The sequence below is a fragment of the Heptranchias perlo genome, chromosome 35, assembly GCF_035084215.1.
Source record: "Heptranchias perlo isolate sHepPer1 chromosome 35, sHepPer1.hap1, whole genome shotgun sequence".
NCBI classification, from domain to species: Eukaryota; Metazoa; Chordata; class Chondrichthyes; order Hexanchiformes; family Hexanchidae; genus Heptranchias; species Heptranchias perlo.
The window spans coordinates 25,594,784-25,619,330 of record NC_090359.1 but is presented as its reverse complement, the minus strand read 5'-3'; the positions used below and the strand labels follow the sequence as shown (position 1 = coordinate 25,619,330).

Here is a 24,547-nt window from a genome sequence, read left to right as displayed (position 1 = left end):
ATGCAAAGACTGAGACACACCTACATAATATTTTCATCGGGGTCACTGGATAGTGATCAGGAGTTTATCAGTGATTAGGTGATGGGTTTTAAAGGCCCTTATCATGGTAGGAGGAAGGGAAGACTGAGGGAGGCGAAGAGTTCCACAATTTTGAGATCCTGGGAAGGCCGTTTGCAAATTGATTTAACCCCCACCAATTTTGTCTTTCAGCATCAACTGAAGGTTTCCACAGTGTTTTATGAAACTACCGGCTCTTGTTCGGAACGTGAAGGAGCTGCCTTGCACTGGATGGAAGGATCTTGAAAGACAATCTGTTGAACGTGGCAACCTCCCGAGTGCGGACGATGCTGACTTTGAGAATCGGCTTCCAAAACTTTCTTCCCCGGTTGCCAAACCGCCCCAGACGGGTCGGTGGGCGAGTCCACACAAGGAGCAGCCAATGGGATCACAAGGAGCTGCAACTTGTGCTTCTGATTGGCCTCTGCTTGCCCCTCTGTGTCCAACCGGCTACCTTCAAAATAGGTCTTGTGGGTCCATGGACCTGTGACCCAATCTTCTCAAAGGCGCTGCCAGACGCTGCTGCAAGGTTGGCGACTAATCGGATCAATAGGGATCCGTCTTTGAGGGGAGGATATTGGTATGATTATGTCCTGTTCAACGAGGACTGCCAGACCTCCAGAGGCCTGGCTGGCTTTGTCAGACTGGAAAAGTACGCCTCGGGGTTCGTTGGCCCCCTAAACCCTGGTTATTGCACGGCCGCCGGCCTCTTTGGGAAGAATTGGAACAAGCCCATCTTCTCCTGGGCCTGCCTGGACCCCGAGCTGGACAACGGCGGGGGCTTCCCCACTTTCGCCAGGCCCCTGCCGCTGGCCACCGAGGTTCTGTTCAACGTCCTGAAGCATTTCCGCTGGGCCCGCGTGGCTGTCGTCACCTCGGAGCAGGACCTCTGGGCCGAAACGGGGCGCGAGCTCGTCGACTCCCTGCGGCACTACGGGCTTCCAGTCGCCCTGGTCGTCACCATGGAGACAGATGCCGAGGGAGCGGCGGAGGCTCTGAGGCGCATCAAGCAAGCGGACAAAGTAAGAGGTAGGAAGAGTCTGTTTGGGTGCCGAAAGGTTAGGTGGCATATAACGGAAGTGAGAATGTACAGAACGAACGTCCGACAGCTCAACAACAACAACAACTTGCATTTATATAGCGCCTTTAACGTAGTGAAACGTCCCCAAGGCGCATCGCAGGAGCGATTATCAAACAATATTCGACACCGAGCCAACTAAGGAGATATTAGGACAGGTGACCAAAAGCCAGAAGGACAGAAGCTCAGGCCCAATTCCAGGAGCTGCCACATCACCTTGGCTGACACTTTAGTGCTGCACGGTCAGAGAGGCCCGTGGTGTTATCTGGAGTTACTGTTTGGCTGCTTAAGAAGAGCAGGGGGAGTTCTCCTCCGCCCCCCCCCGGTGTCCGGGGGCCAATATTTATCCCTCAACCAACATCACTAATAAAACAGATTATCTGGTCATTATCACATTGCTGTTTGTGGGATCTTGCTGTGCGCAAATCGGCTGCCGCGTTTCCTGCATTACAACAGTGACTACACTTCAAAAAAAAAGTACTTCATTGTCTGTAAAGCGCTTTGGGACGTCCTGAGGTTGTGAAAGGCGCTATATAAATGCAAGTTCTTTCTTTATATCCGATAACCATGCCGTTTATTGTTCATTTCAGTGGTGGTAATGTGTATGCACTCAGTCCTCATCGGTGGGGAGGAGCAACTGATCCTCCTGGAGAAGGCAGATGAGATGAAGATGATGGACGGGACCTATGTGTTCATTCCCTATGACACCATCCAATACAGCCTACCCTATCGGAATTCTACCTATCCAGTGCTGGCTGGTAACCCTGCACTGCGGCGTTCCTACGATGCGGTGCTCACCATCACAATGGATTCGAAAGATAAGGACTTCTACGAGGTCTTCAGCGAAGCTCTGGAGAACAATGAAATCCGCACTTCCCTGCAACCTACGCAGGTTGGTAACTTTGGTAACGGTGAAATTACTTTCTTACCTCCCCCTCCGCGGCTTGGCAAATCAATCCAGTGGGCAGCGAAGCCGTACAAAGCAGGAAGGTCCCAAGTCCACCTTGATTTGTAAGTCCCGTTCGCCCATCACCCCCTGTGCTCGCTGACCCTACATTGGCTCCCGGTCCGGGAACACCTCGATTTTAAAATTCTCATCCTCGTTTTCAAATCCCTCTCCAGCCTCGCCCCCCTCCCCTATCTCTATAACCTCCTCCTGCCCTATAATCCTCCCAGATCGCTGGCGAGGCCGGCATTTATTGCCCATCCTTAATTGCCCTTGAGAAGGTGGTGGTGAGCTGCCTTCTTGAACCGCTGCAGTCCGTGTGGTGAAGGTTCTCCCACAGTGCTGTTAGGAAGGGAGTTCCAGGATTTTGACCCAGTGACGATGAAGGAACGGCCGATATATTTCCAAGTCGGGATGGTGTGTGACTTGGAGGGGAACGTGCAGGTGGTGTTGTTCCCATGTGCCTGCTGCCCTTGTCCTTCTAGGTGGTAGAGGTCGCGGGTTTGGGAGGTGCTGTCGAAGAAGCCTTGGCGAGTTGCTGCAGTGCATCCTGTGGATGGTACGCACTGCAGCCACAGTGCGCCGGTGGTGAAGGGAGTGAATGTTTAGGGTGGTGGATGGGGTGCCAATCAAGCGGGCTGCTTTGTCCTGGTTGGTGTCGAGCTTCTTGAGTGTTGTTGGAGCTGCACTCATCCAGGCAAGGCGAGAGTATTCCATCACACTCCTGACTTGTGCCTTGTAGATGGTGGAAAGGCTTTGGGGAGTCAGGAGATGAGTCACTCGCCGCAGAATACCCAGTCTCTGACCTGCTCTTTATATGGCTGGTCCAGTTAAGTTTCTGGTCAATGGTGACCCCCAGAATGTTGATGGTGGGGGATTCGGCGATGGTAATGCCGTTGAATGTCAAGGGGAGATGGTTAGACTCTCTCTTGTTGGAGATGGTCATTGCTTGGCACTTGTCTGGCATGAATGTTACTTGCCACTTATCAGCCCAAGCCTGGATGTTGTCCAGGTCTTGCTGCAAGCGGGCACGGACTGGTTCATTACCTGAGAGGTTGAACACTGTGCAATCATCAGCGAACATCCCCATTTCTGACCTTATGATGGAGGGAAGGTCATTGATGAAGCAGCTGAAGGTGGTTAGGCCTAGGACACTGCCCTGAGGAACTCCCGCAGCAATGTCCTGGGACTGAGATGATTGGCCTCCAACAACCACGACCATCTTCCTTTGTGCTAGGTATGACTCCAACCACAGGAGAGTTTTCCCCCTGATTCCCATTGACTTCAATTTTACTAGGGCTCCTTGGTGCCACACTCGGTCAAATGCTGCCTTGATGTCAAGGGCAGTCACTCTCACCTCACCTCTGGAATTCAGCTCTTTTGTCCATGTTTGGACCAAGGCTGTAATGAGGTCTGGAGCCGAGTGGTCCTGGCGGAACCCAAACTGAGCATCAGTGAGCAGGTTATTGGTGAGTAAGTGCCGCTTGATAGCACTGTCGACGACACCTTCCATCACTTTGCTGATGATTGAGAGTAGACTGATGGGGAGGTAATTGGCCGGATTGGATTTGTCCTGCTTTTTGTTGACAGGACATACCTGGGCAATTTTCCACATTGTCGGGTAGATGCCAGTGTTGTAGCTGTACTGGAACAGCTTGGCTAGAGGCGCGGTACTCCCTCAGTATTACACTGGAGTACCAGCTTAGATTTCGTGCTCAAGACAAAAGGCTGTAGCTGGAGAATTCTGCCAAAGACTGGTTTTCGGACTTGACGTCCTTTCAGGTGAGACGTTAAACCGAGGCCCCGTCTGCCCTGTCAGGTGGACGTAAACGAGCCCACGACACTATTCAAAGAAGAGCAGGGGAGTTCTCCCCGGTGATCCGGCCAATATTTATCCCTCAACCAACATGTAAAAAAATACGATCTGGTCATTATCACATTGCTGTTTGTGGGATCTTGCTGTGTATAAATTGGCAGCCGTGTTTCCTACATTACAACAGTGACTATACGTCAAAAAAGTACTTCATTGGCTGGAAAGTACTTTGGGACTTCCTGAGGCCGTGAAAGGCGCTATATAAATGCAAACCCCGTTCTTTCTTTGACATGAAGGATAATTAGCCCCACACCTGATCGCTATCCAGTGACCACCTGAAAAGTGTACAGGTGTGGGCACCAGGTGACAACAGGATCCAGCTCAGCTACATCTCCTGGGGGGAGGGCAGAAGGAAACAAAAATAGGAAAGGGCTCGGTTAAAAAAGTCCCCACGAGCAGGCTTTCACCTGTGGGGGTATGGTCGCATAGTGGTTATGTTGGCCTGAACCAATAATCTGGAGTCATGAGTTCAAATCCCGCCACAGCAGCTGGGGAATTTAAATTCAATTAATTAAATTCAATTAATTAAGTAAAATCTGGAATAAAATACTCGTATCAGTAATGGTGGCCATGAAACTACCAGATTGTCATAAAAACCCATCTGGTTCACTAATGTCCTTTGGGGAAGGAAACCTGCCATCCTTACCCGGTCTGGCCTATGTGTGACTCCAGACCCACAGCAATGTGGTTGATTCTTAATTGCCCTCTGAAATGGCCTAGCAAGCCACTCAGTTGTAAAATCTCGCTAAAAAAAGTAACAGCACCGTGGGAGAACCGTCACCACACGGACTGCAGCAGTTCAAGAAGGCGGCTCACCACCACCTTCTCGAGGGCAATTAGGGATGGGCAATAAATGCCGGCCTCGCCAGCGACGCCCACATCCCATGAACGAATAAAAAAAAAACCCCCAAGCTTTGGCTGGCTGGCGTACTGCTTGAATATCCCAGGGCTCTGCTCACTCCAGTTGAATTAAATCTAAAACCCTTGGTCGCGAGCTTCAACCGAGGCGTTTAGATGAAATAATCCTATTATACAGAAGATAGCCAGCACTCAATCTCCGTCAGCAAACGCAGCATGGCTCAGTCGGATTAGGAGAGATAATAACCTGACTGCATTCAAGTCAATGGAGGACATTTCATCGTAGAATCACAGAATGATACAGCACGGAAGGAGGCCATTCGGCCCATCGTGCCTGTGCTGGCTCTTTGAAAGAGCTATCCGATTAGTCCCACTCCCCTGCTCTTTCCCCATAGCCCTGCAAATTTTTTTCCCTTCAGGTATTTATCAAATTCCCTTTTGAAAGTTACTATTGAATCTGCTTCCACCGCCCTTTCAGGCAGCGTGTTCCAGATCATCACAACTCACTGCGTAAAAATGTTTCCTCATGTTGCCTCTGGTTCTTTTGCCAATCACCTTCAATCTGTGTCCTCTGGTCACCGACCCTCCTGCCACTGGAAACAGTTTCTCTTTATTTACTCTATCAAAACCCCTTCATGATTTTGGACACCTCTATTAAATCTCCCCTTAACCTTCTCTGCTCTAAGGAGAACAATCCCAGCTTCTCCAGTCTCTCCACATAACTGAAGTCTCTCATCCCTGGTATCATTCTAGTAAATTTCCTCTGCATCTTCTCTAAAGCTTGTTGCACGTTGTTTTCACATTATATGATATATTATGGCATAAGTTTATTGTACGTAGTCTGGTAGATATTAGGTAGTTTACAATATAAAATAAAATATATATTTTATACTGCATAGAAAGGACGTCCCAAAACATTTTACAGCCAGTGAAGCACTTTTTGAAGTGTTGTCATCGTTGTAATGTAGGAAACGGGGCAGCCAATTTGCGCACAGCAAGATCCCACAAACAGCAATGAGATAAATGACCAGATTATTTGTCTTTTTAGCGATGTTGGTTGAAGGATTAATATTGGCCCAAGACTCTGGGGAGAACTCCCAATGGTGGCCATGGGATCGTTTACGTCCACCTGAGAGGGCTCAGTTTAAAGTCTCATCCGAAAGACGCATAGTATATTATCCATATTACAGTATAGTGCACGGTACAAATTGCATATGGTAATTGGACAATATAATCTGTTGTGTGCTGCATGGTATATTGTATATAGTACGACATAACTCCCAACCTATTCTCAGTACACACCATCTGAGTCCTTTGTTTATATACCAGTCTGTAACTCAATCACAGGTATCTGTTATTCTGTACGTAAACCATCCAGACCCCTCCGATTAGATTCCAGGCTGTACTCACTCTAGGGTATCCATTCTATATGTAAACTATCCAGATCCCTTGATTAGATTCTGGTCTGTAACTCATTCCCAAATATTTCATCTTAGAATCATACTGCACCGAAGGTGGCCATTCGGCCCATCGTGCCTGTGCCGGATTTTTGAAAGAGCTATCCAATTAGTCCCACTCCCCCACTCTTTCCCCATAGCCCTGCTATTTATTATTTACATAGAGTTACATAGAGCCTACAGCACAGAATCAGGCCATTCGGCCCAACTGATCTATGCCGGCATTTATGCTCCACTCGAGCCTCCTCCCACCCCTCTTCATCTCACCCTATCAGCTTATTGTTCTATTCCTTTCTCCTTCATGTACTTATCTAGCTTCCCCTTAAAGACCTCTACCAGGTCACCCCTCAGTCTTCTCTTTTCTAGAGAAAAGAGCCCCAGCCTGTTCAGCCTTTCCTGATAGTTATAACCTCTCAGTTCTGGTAAAATCCCTGTGAATCTTTTTTTGCACCTTCTCCAGTGCCTCTATATCCAATTTGCAGTATGGAGACCAGAGCTGTGCACTGTACTCCAAGTGTCTAACCAAGGTTCGATACAAATTTAACATAACTTCTCTGCTTTTCAATTCTATCCCTCTAGAAATGAACCCCAGTGCTTGGATTGCATGTTTTTATGGCCTTGGTAACCTGCGTCGCTACTTTTAATGATTTGTGAATCTGTAGTTGTAATTGATAGCCTGCGTGACGTAGGAGCTCAGCAGATATTGGCTTTGTAACGTTCAGCCACCAGGTTAGTTTTGGTTGCAAACGGATAAATGATTCGCTGTTGCGTAAATGCCAAGTGTGTTCTGCTAACACATGCTCTTCCCAACAGGTCTCTCCATTATTTGGTACCATTTACAACTCAATGTACTTCCTGGCCAAAGCGACTGAAAATGCCTATCAAAAAGGCAGATGGGTGACTGGCACCAGCATTGCCTGGCACACCAACGAGATTGAGTTTGACGGATTCAACCAACCCCTGAGGACCAACAAAGATGGGAGAGTCATAGCTGACTATGTGGTGCTAGACACGGATGGAACTGGGAACCAACTTAAAGCTACCCACTCAGTCAATATGGCTACAGGCACCTTGAACTATCTTGAAGAGGCCATCCATTTCCCACAAGGCTCCGTTCCAGGCACAGATGCTCTCTGCTGGTTTGACTCCAAGGATATCTGCACAGGAGGTAAGGTTGGTTATTTCTACTTGACGTCTTCCTTCATTTTTTTTGTCTTCCCCTCCCCCCACCCCCCCCCCATAGCAAGGTTAGGTGCATCAAAGCCATGCCCTTCCAGGTGGTACAATGGAATGGGTACTGTCAAATCTTTATTCTTAATGAGAAAGCTCAACGAGGGAACAAGACACATTGGGGATGAATTTCGATCGCATCTGCTGCCCGTTTTACGGCCCGCCCGATATTGGAGTCAATGCAACTGAATATCGAACGGGCGGTAGATGCCGTATCACCCAGCTTTTGTGTCCCCCTGTCCGAATTTCCCCCATGGTCCAACAGTCCAGGACACTACCATGATTGAAAAGAACAGGAATCGAGAAGTAGCGATCGGATGGTGCCAAGTTTGGGTTTTAAACATTTGTTCGATTGTAGGAGTAATGAAGAAAGACTGAGGGAGATAAGGAGTTCCACAGTTTTGAGGCCCTGGGTAAGAAAGTAGGCAAGAGAAAGATAAGTGCGATAAGTCTTGATTCGAACAGTGGGGATGTTGAGACAAGGAAGAACGTGTAGGACGTATTGGAACTTGGGTGGAACTGAGTGGAAATGCTCAGCAGAGCACCGACCATAGTCGTATCAGTGAAATAGAGAAAGACGTGAATCAGTGCAACTCTCGTTTGTCTTTTTGCACACGCACGTATGCTCTTGTTCAAGCCCCATTCCAGAGACTTGAGCCCATAATCCAGGCTGACACTCCCGGTGCAGTACTGAGGGAGTGCTGCACTGTCGGAGGTGCCGTCTTTTTTGGTTGTGGGATGAATATCGGCCCAGGACACCTGCTCTTCTTCAAAATAGTGGCCGTGAGATCTTCTACATCCGCCTGAGAGGGGCAAAACTTGGGGCCATAATTATAAGGTAGTCACCAATAAATCCAATAGGGAATTCAGGGGAAACTTCTTGACCAAGAGAGTGGTGAGAATGTGGAACTCGCTCCCACAAGGAGTAGGTGAGGCATTTTAAGGGGAAGCTGGATAAACACATGAGGGAGAAAGGAATAGAAAGTTATCCTGATAGGGTGAGATGACGGGAGGGTGGGAGGAGGCTGGTGTGGAGCATAAACACCGGCATAGACCAGTTGGGCCGAATGGCCTGTTTCAGTGCTGTAAACTTCAATGTAATTCAACGTGCTGTAATATTCCCAGTGACCTAGTGAATGGACTTGAGTTTATTGACCATTGATTGAAGCTAAGTGGAAAAATATACTTTACACCCATGGATGATTTATTGTGTCTCCTGCCTAGGAGTGGAGGCCACTTTTGTGCTGCTGATGCTCACCCTGGTCTCCGGTTTGATTCTGACTGGTGGAATCTTGGCCTTTTTCCTCAGGTTTGCACTTTTCTCAATTTATACTACGTGTTTTTCGTTTTCCTGCTAATTTTTCTCCTCCAGTCTTCTCTCCCCCCTTCCCTATACTGAAGGGCATAGGGTAAAAGATCACTTCTATCCGTTCCTTATCCTAAGTTCAACCTGTAGGGATCACCGATTGCGGAGAGAGAGAGAGATAAACGTACATTACTTTGTCAGTCCAAGATTAATTTTATTATTAACCGAGCACGACAATTCTACAAGGAATGAAGGACTTGGAGAGTGGCAGTCAAGACCATGAGGTGACCAGCTCCTCAGTCTCTGGAGCTGGGCTGACGTTTCATTGTCCGTTCCTTCTTTCCCGGTGTTTCTAGACGTTCCCCCCAACATCTTCGCTTCCTCAGAATCTCCTGATGCATTTAAGGGGAAGCTGGATAGACACATGAGGGAGAAAGGGATAGAAGGATTTGCTGATAGGGTGAGATGAAGTAGGGAGGGAGGAGGCTCGTGTGGAGCATAAACACCAGCATGGACCAGTTGGGCCGAATGGCCTGTTTCTGTGCTGTACATTCTATGATTCTGGCTGCACACATTAGCTTAGGGGTCATGCCTTCTTTACATCTCATCTCTGCTTTCATGTCTACATCAAACCAGCTGTGATTAAGAAGGGGATAGATTAAAGTCTTTCATAATCGTTGTTTTGTCCAATCTATTAGAGTGGTGTTGATTTAAAGACATTACTTCACCACATCCTTGAGACTGTTCACTCAGTACACAGCTGTGTTCTGATAATCGACTGGCCCATTTCTTGTGATCGTATATTTTTTTTTACTGATTTTTGCTTTGAAGTCTCAGCGGTTTCCTGCGACCGACCTTGTGACACAAAGCTTCTGCATTTATGAGACAACCAGTCCATCATGCTCGCTGATGTTACTGGAGGACCAGAATCCTTCACTTCTTGTTGGAGGGCGCAGTTCCACAGGACATCAATCGCTTCCTGATACCTCTCCCACAATGACCCATTAATCACAGGCGAGCCTTGACGGTGAGGCTGGGCGAGCTATTCCGCTGGCAGTGGCATCACAGTCAATCCCGATCCTGTCCTCAACCCAACATTCATCCAGTAACGGGCCGCAGGATGGCACTCAGGAGTGGGGAACCCTGGCCAATATTTGCCCTCCCTAAGCAAGGGTACTGATGGCCCTAATGGTGCCCCAGCTGAGGTCAGCTAACTCAGTACACACCCGGGATTAAACCCGGGATATTTTTGGTCTGCATGGCTTAGCTGCTCATTGAGGACCACAAACAGCTCATTCAATAATGTTTTACCTGAAAGGTTCAAATAAAACAATGGAAAAGACCAGAATTAAAATGAGAATGCCTTACATGGTTGCAAATGCTCACTGATGAGAGGGTTGTCCAGTGAGGAGAGGTTGAGTAGAATGGGCCTAAACTCTCTGGAGTTTAGAAGAATGAGAGATGATCTCATTGAAACAGACACGATTCTGAGGGGGCTTGACAGGGTAGATGCTGAGAGGTTGTTTCCCCTGGCTGGAGAGTCTAGAACTAGGGGGCATAGTCTCAGGAGAAGGGGTTGGTCACTTAAGACTGAGATGAGGAGGAATTTCTTCACTCAGAGGGTTGTGAATCTTTGGAATTCTCTACCCCAGAGGGCTGTGGATGCTGAGTCATTGAATATATTCAAGACTGAGATCGATAGATTTTTGGACTCTAGGGGAATCAAGGGATACGGGGATCGGGCAGGAAAGTGGAGTTGAGGTTGAAGATCAGCCATGATCTGATTGAATGGCGGAGCAGGCTCGGGGGGGGGCCGTACGGCCTACTCCTGCTCCTATTTCTTATGTTCTCATTTAATTTTAATTTCCGTCCCATCCTCTCCTGAAGGTACTAACTCTAGTTTGCGATGGTAGTTGCCTCCCATCTTGCTTCCAATGGCAATATTGAGATAGGTGCGAGGTGGTGCGTGGTGTGACTTGGCCAATGACCCTCCTTGCCCCCAGATCAGGGACTTACCCACCTGAGCGGTGATATTTACGCATAATCTATGGTACAATGCACTGGAACACCGATCCCCTGTAATGTCTTTCTGCCGTAATTATTACAGTTTTTGAGTTATATTTGACGGTATAAATTTCCTTTGTCCTTTCTCAGGAAATGTGAAGTAACTACATCTGGGTAGGAATCAAGGTTTTTTTTTTATTAATAAAGGAACTCTAACGTAGAATAAAGTTATAGGGAGAAACGAGTATCTGTGTCGAGATGGTTCTTTGTTTTTTTTTTGGAGGGACAGGGAGAGACTGAGCCCCTATCAGATGGCGTGGTGACATTGGCACTGACTGTCGATCAATGCCCATTGGATATTCTATTATTATCCATTAATGCCCAGTGGTGGAATCATTGAGTGGACAAACACATTTGGATGCTTTGGCACTTAAACTGGTTTGGGGTCTTTCAAGCAGTTGGCAGTATTGACTTCACCTACTTATATATTTTGTTCCTAAATAACACATATCAACATGGAAAAGATGACCGAATAGCACAGCAGATGAGGGCATGAGGGCACTGTGCCACCGAGAGGTACAACATGAGTCTAATCTCACCTTTTTCCTTGGGAAGGTCTCCCCGGGGCAGAGATCAGCCGTGGCTCAGTGGACAGCACTCTCGCCTCTGAGTTAGAAGCTCGTGGGTTCGAGTCCCAGTCCAAGAGACTTGAGCACATAATCTAGACGACATTGCCAGTGCTGAACTGTCGGAGGTGCCGTCTTTCGAATGAGACGTTAAACCGAGGCCCCGTCTGCCCTCTCAGGTGGACCTAAAAGATCCCATGGCCACTATTTCGAAGAAGAGTGGGGGAATTCTCCCCGGTGTCCTGGGGCCAATATTTATCCCTCAACCAACATCACTAAATCAGATTATCTGGTCATTGCTGTTTGTGGGATCTTGCTGTGCGCAAATTGGCCGCCACGTTTCCTACATTACAACTTCAAAAAAGTACTTCATTGGCCGTAAAGCACTTTGAGAATGTCCTGAGGTCATGAAAGGCGCGCTAAAAATGCACGTCCTTTCTTTCTATAAAATGGCCCCACACAGGGAGGGAAGGTAAATCAGAGACCGAACCAGCCCAGTTTCAGACAGGCATTGGGAAGAAGACTGGTAGCAGACTGTTTGCTCGCCAACATCGTCAGTACAACTTGCCGGGCAGGGGGGAGACCTGAAAGGGATAAGAAAAAAAATTATCTTAAAAAAAAGGGAGGAAGGATTGATGTGGAAAAGGTCAACACAGGAGCTCAATACAATCTTTTTGATGATGCACCACAGGCGTCACATCCAAAAAGTTCAACTGTTGAGAGGACCTAACAAGATTATTATAAGCATGGGCGATCTGGTGTTTATCAACGCACAGCTCAGCCGGAAGGTAGGGAAATCTACAGTCTTGGTCTTTGGCTTAATATATGTGCATCTTGAGCTCATCCAAAACTCTGCTGCTCTGTATCCTAACTCGCACCAAGTCCCGTTCACCCATCGCCCCCTGTGCTCGCTGGCCTACGTTGGCTCCCGGTCCGGCAACGCCTCGATTTAAAAATCCCTCCATGCCCTCGCCCCTCCCTCTCTCTGTAACCTCCTCCAGCTCTATAACTCTCCGAGATCTCCGCGCTCCTCCAATTCTGGCCTCCTGCGCATCCCCAATTTTCATCCCTCCACCCATTGGCGGCCGTGCCTTCAGCTGCCTGGGCCCGAAGCTCTGGAATTCCCCCCCTAAACCTCTCTACCTCTCTCTCCTCCTTTAAGGCACACCTTAAAACCTACCTCTTTGACCAAGCTTTTAGTCACCTGTCTATAGTATCCTTATGTGGCTTGGTGTCAGATTTTGCTTGATAACACTCCTCTAAAGCACCTTGGGATGTTTTACTACATTAAATGTGCTATATAAATGCAAGTTGTTTGGAAAATAATGCAGCCTCTGGTGGTGAGGAATTGTGTGGTGCAGTGGGTTGGAACAATTTAACCTTTGGCTCTTGAGTTCAAACATATCCCAGAAAATAGGTCTAATGACTCCTCTCCATACAATGGTAGTGAATTCATGTAAGTCCTTTGGTCCATTGGGATCCTATACAATGGGGGTGACTGGGAGGGTGTTTGGTCCATTGGGATCCTATACAATGGGGGTGACTGGGAGGGGGTTTGGTCCATTGGGATTCTATACAATGGGAGTGAATGGGAGGGGGTTTGGTCCACTGGGATTCTCTACTGTGGGAATGAATGGGAGGAGGTTTGATCCATTGGGATTCTATACAATGGGGGTGAATGGGAGGGGGTTTGATCCATTGGGATTCTATACAATGGGGGTGAATGGGAGGGGGTTTGGTCCACTGGGATTCTCTACTGTGGGGGTGAATGGGAGGGGGTTTGGTCCACTGGGATTCTCTACTGTGGGAATGAATGGGAGGGGGTTTGGTCCATTGGGATTCTATACAATGGGGGTGAATGGGACTGGGTTTGGTCCATTGGGATTCTATACTGTGGGAATGAATGGGAGGGGGTTTGATCCATTGGGATTCTATACTGTGGGAATGAATGGGAGGGGGTTTGGTCCATTGGGATTCTATACTGTGGGAATGAATGGGAGGGGTTTCCTCCATTATAACTGTGGGAGTAAGTGGAAAACAATTAGGAATTCCGTGGGAGTGAACAAGAAGCTGTTTGATCCATTGGAACAATGGGAGTGAGTAGAATAGACTTTGGCCAACTGGAATTGTAGACTTGGATCAGGTGTGTGGAGTAATCTGTGATAAAGATAGACATCACAATCGAGTGGTGGCGATTAAGACCTGACCAACTGTTTAAATACTACGGGACGTATTTATAAACGAGGAAGTTAGGACTAAGAAGGGGGGGGTCAGGCAGAACCTTTTTCAGCCAAAGGGGATTGGAGTTATGGAATAAGTTACCAGGGAAGGATATAGGGGTGGACAGTAACAACTGAGGATAGTTCGATATGCTTCTGGAGAGACAAGGGATTCAGAGATACGTTGGTGAGAAGGCAGGTGGGTGGGATGGATACATCATAAAGGGACAGGCTTGCTGGGCCAAATGGCCTTTTGCTACTCCTTAAAAATCCTGACATTATTATGTTTTCAGAGACTGAACGGTGAGAATGAAACTAGCATTGGGGGGAGAAGCGTCTCGGACTTTAAAAGCACCAAAACCCCCAAACGTTCCATCTCGGGAAAAAGTCTCACAGCAGCTACCCCAGAAACCACCAACGTGGCCATTTATGAGGTAAAGTTTCCCGCTCTTTTTCGGACATGCAGTGCGGCTGGGGGTAGTGTATTTAAATGAGTGACGTGCTTCACAATAACTTTTATTTATTCTCCAATTAGTTGTTCTCCAATTATTACTTTCCTACATTGCAACAGTGACTATGCTTCAAAAAGTACTTTGTTGGCCGTAAAGCGCTTTGGGACGTCCTGAGGTCGTGAAAGGCACTATATAAATGCAAATTCTTTCTTTCCTTAATAATTATTTCCTCCCCTCATTTACAGACACCACAGATGGATCTCTCACCAACCCGCTCCCAGCTTGCTATCAATATTGTTCGATATTAGCGTGTGGAGAAAAGCAGTCTGAGTTGACTCAACCTCCAATTTTCCCTCCCCTCCACCCCTCTATGAAAGCCCCCACCTCCACTTTGTCCTCACACCCAACCGTTACTGTCTGGCTGAGTTGGGACAAAAACGGATTTTTTGCCTTTGGTTTTAAAATCATGGAACGATACAGCACAGAAGGAGGCCTTTCAGCCCATCGTGCTTGTGCTGGCTCTTTGGTACAGCTATCCAATTAGTCCTACTCCCCTGTTCTTTCCCCATAGCCCTGCAAATTTTTTTTCCCTAAGTGGGACTAATTGGATAGCTCGTTCAACGAGCACAGGCAAGATGGGCCGAATGGCCTGCTTCTGTGCTGAAAAAGATTCTACGATTCCGTGTGTCATCAAAGGCGGCCGAGAGCATCAATCAGGCTTGTCAACGCGGTAGAGTTTCTTTGAGACAAATTCAACAGAAGCCGTTTAAAAATTATAATCGCTAACCGCAGCAAAAATTGATTAATGTTGACAAGAAAATACGTCCATGGCATGGAGGAGACGCCACACGCAGGTCAGCCGTTTCTGCAGGAGGGAGAGGAGATGAGAGTGTGAGGGTCTTCCGTTTAGCACCAGTTCCTCAGTCTCTCTTGTGGCTCTTTGTGACCTTGCTGAATCTGAGAATAAATTACCTGAATTTTTGGGACTCTACTCATTGGAGTTCAGAAGAATGAGAGGCGATCTTATTGAAACATATAAGATTGTGAAGGGGCTTGATCGGGTGGATGCGGTAAGGATGTTCCCAAGGATGGGTGAAACTAGAAGGAGGGGGCATAATCTTAGAATAAGGGGCTGCTCTTTCAAAACTGAGATGAGGAGAAACTTCTTCGCTCAGAGGGTAGTAGGTCTGTGGAATTTGCTGCCCCAGGAAGCTGTGGAAGCTACATCATTAAATAAATTTAAAACAGAAATACAGTTTCCTAGAAGTAAAGGGAATTAGGGGTTACGGGGAGCGGGCAGGAAATTGGACATGAATTTAGATTTGAGGTTAGGATCAGATCAGCCATGATCTTATTGAATGGCAGAGCAGGCTCGAGGGGCCGATTGGCCTACTCCTGCTCCTATTTCTTATGTTCTTATGTTCTTATGAGTGCCTTGAAGATCACTATCCTATGTACATCTATGACCAACACTTTATACTTTCCTTGCGTCAAAAGACACCTGTGGTGTGAGGTTCTTAGAGAAATACCCCAAATATTTGTACCAAAAACAATACTATTTTCTTGCACTTGCCATGTCCATACCTGCCGAAGCAATTTCTGACAGGCCAGGGCAGATTAACCATCGGTCAGCCAAGAAAGTGTGCCTAAGGAGCCCTGAAGGGAGAGGGAAGATTATTACTACGGGTAATGAAGGGTTTGGATAGAGTAAATAAGGAGAAACTGTTACAGGAGGGTCGGTAACCAGAGGTTACAGTGTTAAGGTAATTGGCAAAAGAGCCAGAGGCAACATGAGGAAAGGTTTTTTCACTCAGCGAGTTGTGATGATCTGGAATGCGCTGCCTGAAAGGGCGGTGGAAGCAGATTCAATAGTAACTTTCCAAAGGGAATCGGATAAATACCTGAAGGGGAAAAATTTGCAGGGCTATGGGGGAAGGGCAGGAGGAGTGGGACTAATCGAATAGCTCTTTCAAAGAGCTAGCACAGGCACAATGGGTCGAATGGCCTCCTCCTGTGCTGTATCGTTCTATGATTCTAATGGTTGATGTAATCTGTGGTCTGTTTCAGGGAGACTGGGTTTGGTTGAAAAAGATCATGGATGGAAAATTTACTGAGATCAAACCATCGACTAAAACTGTTTTCTCTAAGGTGAGATATTGTAATGCCTTTCTTTGAAAAAAGAACTGATTTTAATTCCTGAGGTAAATCAAACGTGTTTAAGAACCAGCATTGGAAATATTCCACTTGCTGACTCACCTAAAGTGTGTTACCATGCAGTATTGGACACACTCTACAAATTAAATTGCTTGAATACAAGTAATATCATGGCATTGCTCCCTCTATCCCCAATCCCTCTGTGTCTCTCCCTCCATCCCCAATCCCTCTGTGTCTCTCCCTCTATCCCCAATCCCTCTATGTCTCTCCCTCTATCCCCAATCCCTCTGTGTCTCTCCCTCCATCCCCAATCCCTCTGTGTCTCTCCCTCTATCTCCAATCCCTCTGTGTCTCTCCCTCTATCCCCAATCCCTCTGTGTCTCTCCCTCTATCCCCAATCCCTCTGTGTCTCTCCCTCCATCCCCAATCCCTCTGTGTCTCTCCCTCTATCCCCAATCCCTCAGTGCCTCTCCCTCTATCCCCAATCCCTCTGTGTCTCTCCCTCTATCTCCAATCCCTCTGTGTCTCTCCCTCTATCCCCAATCCCTCAGTGTCTCTCCCTCTATCCCCAATCCCTCAGTGTCTCTCCCTCTATCTCCAATCCCTCAGTGTCTCTCCCTCTATCTCCAATCCCTCTGTGTCTCTCCCTCCATCCCCAATCCCTCTGTGTCTCTCCCTCTATCCCCAATCCCTCAGTGTCTCTCCCTCTATCCCCAATCCCTCAGTATCTCTCCCTCTATCTCCAATCCCTCAGTGCCTCTCCCTCTATCTCCAATCCCTCTGTGTCTCTCCCTCTATCCCCAATCCCTCAGTGTCTCTCCCTCTATCCCCAATCCCTCAGTGTCTCTCCCTCTATCTCCAATCCCTCAGTGTCTCTCCCTCTATCTCCAATCCCTCTGTGCCTCTCCCTCTATCTCCAATCCCTCTGTGTCTCTCCCTCTATCCCCAATCCCTCAGTGTCTCTCCCTCTATCCCCAATCCCTCAGTGTCTCTCCCTCTATCTCCAATCCCTCAGTGCCTCTCCCTCTATCTCCAATCCCTCAGTGTCTCTCCCTCTATCCCCAATCCCTCAGTGTCTCTCCCTCTATCTCCAATCCCTCAGTGTCTCTCCCTCTATCCCCAATCCCTCAGTGTCTCTCCCTCTATCTCCAATCCCTCAGTGTCTCTCCCTCTATCTCCAATCCCTCAGTGCCTCTCCCTTTATCTGCAATCCCTCAGTGTTTCTCCCTTTATCTCCAATCCCTCAGTGTCTCTCCCTCTATCCCCAATCCCTCTGTGTCTCTCCCTCTATCTCCAATCCCTCAGTGACTCTCCCTTTATCTGCAATCCCTCTGTGTCTCTATCTCTATCCCCAATCCTTCAGTGTGTCTCTCCCCCCATCCCCAATCCCTCTGTGTCTCTCCCTTTATCTCCAATCCCTCAGTGTCTCTCCCTCTATCCCCAATCCCTCAATGTCTCTCCCTCTATCCCCAATCCCTCAGTGTCTCTCCCTCTATCTCCAATCCCTCAGTGTTTCTCCCTTTATCTCCAATCCCTCAGTGTCTCTCCCTCTATCCCCAATCCCTCTGTGTCTCTCCCTCTAGCCCCAATCCCTCAGTGTCTCTCCCTCTATCTCCAATCCCTCAGTGTCTCTCCCTTTATCTGCAATCCCTCTGTGTCTCTCTCTCTATTTCCAATCCTTCAGTGTGTCTCTCCCTCTATCCTCAATCCCTCTGTGTCTCTCTCTCTATCCCCAATCCCTTTGTGTCTCTCCCTCCATCCCCAATCCCTCAGTGTGTCTCTCTCTCTATCTCCAATCCCTCAGTGTGTCTCTCCCTCCATCTCCAATCCCTCAGTGTCTCTCCCTCCATCTCCAATCCCTCAGTGTCTCTCTCTCAATCTCCAATCCCTCAGTGTGTCTCTCCCTCCATCTCTAATCCATCAATGTGTCTCCCTCCATCTCCAATCCCTCAGTGTCTCTCTCCCTCCATCCCCAATCCCTCAGTGTGCCTCTTCCTTCATCTTCAGCCCTTCACTGTGTCTCTTCTGCCATCTCCAGCCCTTCATTGTATTTTTTCCCAAATCTTCATTGCATCTCTCCCTCCATCTCCAATCCCTCAGTGTCTCCCTCCATCTCCAATCCCTCAGTGTGTCTCTCCCTCCATCCCCAATCCCTCAGTGTGTCTCTCCCTCCATCTCCAACCCCTCAGTGTGTCTCTCCCTCCATCCCCAATCCCTCAGTGTGTCTCTGCCTCCAACTCCAATCCCTCATTGTGCCTCTTCCTTCATCTTCAGTCCTTCACTGTGTCTCTTCTGCCATCTCCAGCCCTTCATTGTATTTTTTACCTACATCTTCATTGCATCTCTCCCTCCATCTCCATCTTCAACCCTTCAGCCTCCAATGCCTTAGTGTCTCTCTCCTTCCATCACTATCTCATTTCTTCCTCCATCTCTATTGAACATAGACCAAGGAGTGCACCTTGGACCTTTCTTGTCTGTACAGGTCAGGGCGATGCTGGGTTAACTTGTGCATCACATGCATTGGGAAATATAACAAATACTAAATGTTATTAATTTTTTTTCAAAAAGGAAAAAGAAAGTTTGAGGAAACTCTAAGAAGATAATAGACTGAACAAGGAAATACAATGTCAAAATTTGCAGACGACAAGATATTGGGGGGTGTAGTTAATACTGAGGAAGACGGCGATAATATCCAAGAGGACATTAATGAACTTGCAGAATGGGCATGTAATTGGCAAATGAATATCAATATAGATAAGTGTGAGGTGTGACATTTTGGTAGGAAGAATAAGGAGGCAACTTACTGCCTGGATAATAAGAGTCTAAATGGGGTAGAAGAGCAGAGGGATCTGGGGGTACAGATACACAAATCACTAAAAGTAGCGATGTGGGTTAATAAGGCCACAAAAAGGCAAATCAAGCACTGGGGTTCATTTCTAGAGGGATAGAACTGAAAAGCAGAGAAGTTATGTTAAAGTTGTTTCAAACCTTGGTTAGATCACACTTGGAGTATTGTACACAGTTCTGGTCTCCATATTATAAAAAGGATATAGAGGCATTGGAGAGGGTGTAAAAAAGATTTACGAGGATGATACCAGAACTGAAAGGATACACTTATCAGGAAAGGCTGAACAGGCTGGGGCTCTTTTCTGTAGAAGAAAGAAGGCTGAGGGGTGACCTGATAGAGGCCTTTAAAATTATGAAAGGGTTTGATAGGGTAGACATAGACAAGATGTTTCTACTTGTGAGAGAGACCAAAACTAGAGGTCATAAATATAAGATAGTCACCAATAAATCCAATAGGGAATTCAGGAAAATTTCTTTACCCAGAGAGTGGTGAGAATGTGGAACTCGCTCCCACATGGAGTAGTTGAAGCAAATATCATTGATACATTTAAGGGGAAGCTAGATAAACACATGAGGGAGAAAGACCATAAGAGATAGGAGCAGGAGTAGGCCATTCAGCCCCTCGAGCCTGCTCCTCCATTCATTGAGATCATGGCTGATCTGATTTTTACCTCAACTCCACTTTCCCGCCCTTTCCCCATATCCTTTGACTCCCTCGCTGATCAAAAATATGTCTAACTCAGCCTTGAATGTATTCAATGACTCAGCCTCCACAGCTTTTTGGGGTAAAGAATTCCAAAGATTCACGACCCTCTGGGAGAAGAAATTCCTCCTCATTTCCGTCTTAAACGGGCGACCCCTTATTCTGAGACTATGCCCCCCTAGTTTTAGATTCCCCCATGAGGGGTAACATCCTCTCAGCATCTACCCTATCGAGTCCACTCAGAATCTTGTATGTTTCAATAAGATCGCCTCTCATTCTTCTAAACTCCAATGAGTATAGACCCAACCTGTTTAATCTTTCCTCATAAGACAACCCTTCCATACCTGGAATCAACCTAGTGAACCTTCTCTGAACTGCCTCCAATGCAAGTATGTCCTTCCTTAAATAAGGGCACCAGAACTGTACGCAGTACTCCAGGTGTGGTCTCACCAGCACCCTGTACAATTGTAGCATGACTTCCCTGCTTTTATACTCCATCTCCCTAGAAATAAAGGCCAATATTCCATTTGCCTTCTGGATTACCTGCTGCACCTGTATGTTGACTTTTTGTGTTTCATGTACGAGGGGTAGAAAGGAATCGAAGGATATGCTGATGGGGTGAGGTGAAGTCGGGAGGGAGGAGGCTCGTGTAGAGCATAGGCTTTGGATCAAAAAAGGATAGAACAGGGTACTTTCTAAATGGTAAAGAGTTAAAAACAGTGGATGTCCAAAGGGACTTAGGGGTTCAGGTACATAGATCATTGAAGTGTCATGAACAGGTGCAGAAAATAATCAAGGCGGCTAATGGAATGCTGGCCTTTATATCTAGAGGACTAGAGTACAAGGGGGCAGAAGTTATGCTGCAGCTATACAAAACCCTGGTTAGACCGCACCTGGAGTACTGTGAGCAGTTCTGGGCACCGCACCTTCGGAAGGACATATTGGCCTTGGAGGGAGTGCAGCGTAGGTTTACTAGAATGATACCTGGACTTCAAGGGTTAAGTTACGAGGAGCGATTACACAAATTGGGGTTGTATTCTCTAGAGTTTTGAAGGTTAAGGGGTGATCTGATCGAAGTTTATAAGATATTAAGGGGAACAGATAGGGTGGATAGAGAGAAACTATTTCCGCTGGTTGGGGATTTTAGGAGTAGGGGGCACAGTCTAAAAATTAGAGCCAGACCTTTCAGGAGCGAGATTAGAAAACATTTCTACACACAAAGGGTGGTAGAAGTTTGGAACTCTCTTCCGCAAACGGCAATTGATACTAGCTCAATTGCTAAATTTAAATCTGAGATAGATAGCTTTTTGGCAACCAAAGGTATTAAGGGATATGGGCCAAAGGCGGGTATATGGAGTTCGATCATAGATCAGCCATGATCTTATCAAATGGCGGAGCAGGCACGAGGGGCTGAATGGCCTACTCCTGTTCCTATGTTCCTATGTTCCTAAACGCCGGCATAGACCAGTTGGGCCGAATGGCCTGCTTCTGTGCTGTAAAATTCCACGTAATTCTATGTAACAAGAGCAATAAATGGTCCTTCCAGATCCGAGAAATGAGGCACGAGAATGTGAATCCGTTCCTGGGCCTTTTCTATGACGGCGGAGTCCTTGCAATTGTTGCTGAGCACTGCTCCAGGGGGAGTTTGGAAGATCTCATCGCAAACGAGGACATGAAACTCGACTGGATGTTCAAGTCCTCCCTCCTGCTCGATCTGATCAAGGTAAACGGGCCTTCAGGACTGCAGCTCGATTAAATAGTCTATCTGTTGATGGACAGGTTCCCTTTACAGGGATGTCTCTGCCGGGCTGTCTACACACAGAGCGGAAAGACAAGTGTTGGCTGTTGAAATGTATATTAACGTATTGCGAGCAGGAAGTGAACAGGCCGATATGTTCATGAGTTCTGGGAGTTAAAATCGCCCTGAGAATTTCCAACTCGCCTTGCCACCTACCCACCCAAAACCCGCCCAGAGTTAAAATCAGGGCCATTGTTACAGATTAACCTTTTCTATTCCACCTAGTATCTTAAATAGCTCAGTAAGACCTCCCATTTCAGATACCTCCTACCACAGCTGAAGAATCTGAGTCTCCCTAACTTTTCCTCGTAACTCGAATTTTCATAATCTCTGTTTCCTGCACTCGCTGTAAACCGATTTTAACCTGTTGTTTAATTAATCCTGCCCTTCAGGGGTACATACAGGTCCTGGATTCTACCAAATATTCCTTTGAACACCTCCCACTGTCCATCTGTAGTTTTATCCGTTAATAGTTCTGTCCAGTCGACTGTGGTGAATTTCCCTCCAACGTCCTGCTTAACTAAATTCTCCTTCTCAAGCCTCACATTGAGTTCAATCATGATATGGTCATTGTTAACTAGAGTGTTCCCTCACCGTTAAGATTCATTACTCATCACTTTAACCGATAGAGGTTTATGCTGATGGGTTTAGATGAAGTAGGGTGGGAGGAGGTTCTTGTGGAGCATAAACACCAGAATAGACCCGTTGGGCCGAATGGCCTGTTTCTGTGCTGTGAGTTCGATGTAATTCTATGCTCTCTTTGGTTGTGTGTTCAAGCAACACGTGTAGATTACATGTAGATTACCTATGTAGCAGTTTGGCAGAATGTAACGATCCCAGAACAATTTTAAGGCAACAATACTTTGGGTTTTAGGATAGTCTGCTCCATTTCACAGGGCATGAAGTTCCTGCACCATCGAGATTTGATTCATGGGCGTTTGAAATCCAGGAACTGTGTGGTGGATGGAAGATTTGTGTTAAAGGTGACAGATTATGGCTACAATGAGTTACTGGAGGTTCAGAAGGTTACATGGATGGAGCCTAACCCAGAAGGTAAATAAAGGAAAATGCCAATTGACAAAGTCATCGATAAAAAGTTATACGAGGAAATTATGCTAAACCTTTATAAAACACTGGTTAGGCCACAGCTGGAGTATTGTGTCCAATTCTGGGCACCGCACTTCAGGAAGGATGTCAAGGCCTTGGAGAGGGTGCGGAGGAGATTTACTAGAATGGTTCCAGGGATGAGAGACTTCAGTTATGTGGAGAGACTGGAGAAGCTGGGATTGTTCTCCTTAGAGCAGAGAAGGTTCAGGGGAAATTTAATAGAGGTGTTCAAAATCATGAAGGGGTTTTGACAGAGTAAATAAGGAGAAACTGTTTCCTGTGGCAGAAGGGCCGGTAACCAGAGGACACAGATTTAAGATAATTGGCAAAAAAACCAGAGGCGACATGAGGGAAAACATTTTTACGCAGCGAGCTGTTCTGATCTGGAATTCACTGCCTGAAAGGGCGGTGGAAGCAGATTCAATAGTAACTTTCAAAAGGGAATTGGATAAATACTTGAAAAGGAAAAATTTGCAGGGCTCTCGGGAAAGAGCAGGGGGAGTGGGACTAATTGGATAGCACTTCAAAAGAGCCGGCACAGGCGCGATGGGCCGAATGGCCTCATTCTGCGCTGTTTCATTCTAAGCTTCTAAGAAGGAGACTTCTTGTCTGTGCAATTTTCTCCCCTCACTTGGCCGTTCTGACACCTTGCTGGTGACCCAGGGATGACAATAGCCCTTGGCCTACAGGACATTCGACCATGGCCACCTCGCGATTGGATAGCTCTCACCTGGCGTCCAGCGGAGGTCACTGGCTGGTGGTCAGGAGCAGAAACCCTGGCTTGTTATTTCCTCTTTCTGATCCCTGAACATTGAGGCCAACAGCAGTTAACTTAATATTGGCCTGGAATCAAACTTGGCACCTTCCTGGCCTGGACAGTCTCAGTAAGGCACTGTCGTCACATTAACCTGGGCTGGTTTTTGAACTCAATTCCTTGATTTAAAAAAAAAATCCGGTTGGCTAGTTTGGGAATTGTTTTTGTTGGAAAGGCACTGGTTGGATAATTCCTTACCAAGATCTTGCCAGAGCTCGCTCGCCTCTGAGTCAGAAGGTCGTGGGTTCGAGACCCACTCCAGAGACTTGACCGCAAAATCTAGGCCGACACTCCCGGTGCCCGTACTGAGGGAGTGCTGCACCGTCTTACAGATGAGACGTTAAACCGAGGCCCTCTCAGGTGGACGTAAAAGATCCCACGGCCGTTATTTCGAAGAAGAGCGGGGGGGGGGGGATGAGTTCTCCCCGGTGTCCTGGGGCCAATATTTATCCCCCAACCAACATCACTAAAAGAAACAGGTTATCTGGGTCGTTATCGCATCGCTGTTTGTGGGATCTTGCTGTGCGCAAATCGACTGCCGCGTTTCCCTACATTACAACAGTGACCGCACTTCTAAAAGTACTTCATTGGCTGTAAAGCGCTTTGGGACGTCCTGAGGTCGTGAAAGGCGCTATATAAATGCAAGTTGGTTCTTTCTTTTAGAAATAAACCAACAGAACACCATTTCACTGAGAAAGCAACTTATGTGGAAAAGTTCCAGAGAATTTACAGGGCCAGCTAATGATTGCTGACATCGCAGTCGGGGGGGAGGGAGGGAGAAGGAATAATTTCCAAGATTTCCAGTAAAGCCAAATTAATGTCAGGATTATCCAGCTTGGATTATGTTGATTTAATTTGACAAGATCAGGAAACTTACTCGAGGCGGCTTTCCGCGTGTCAGCGAGATTTTGAGTCCGATATGATCGAAGATTTAACTCTGTAGAGCACAGCAGATTAGGAGACAGTCCTCTAAAACGCACCAGATTTATTAATGACTGCCGCGGGGGCCGTAGATTTT

General features: G+C 47.1%; 1 protein-coding gene across 1 annotated transcript in view; it reads left to right on the top strand.

The window, feature by feature from the left end:
- Positions 1-344: 344 nt before the first annotated feature.
- Positions 345-24,547, top strand: part of LOC137302315 (retinal guanylyl cyclase 2-like) — a 51,416-nt gene continuing 27,213 nt past the window's right edge. The window contains exons 1-9 of the mRNA XM_067971954.1: positions 345-1,086; positions 1,726-2,027; positions 7,083-7,437; positions 8,724-8,808; positions 12,127-12,223; positions 13,948-14,088; positions 16,174-16,254; positions 21,357-21,533; positions 22,505-22,661. Coding sequence (XP_067828055.1) covers positions 345-1,086; positions 1,726-2,027; positions 7,083-7,437; positions 8,724-8,808; positions 12,127-12,223; positions 13,948-14,088; positions 16,174-16,254; positions 21,357-21,533; positions 22,505-22,661 — 2,137 coding nt within the window. The remainder of the gene's footprint in view (positions 1,087-1,725; positions 2,028-7,082; positions 7,438-8,723; positions 8,809-12,126; positions 12,224-13,947; positions 14,089-16,173; positions 16,255-21,356; positions 21,534-22,504; positions 22,662-24,547) is intronic.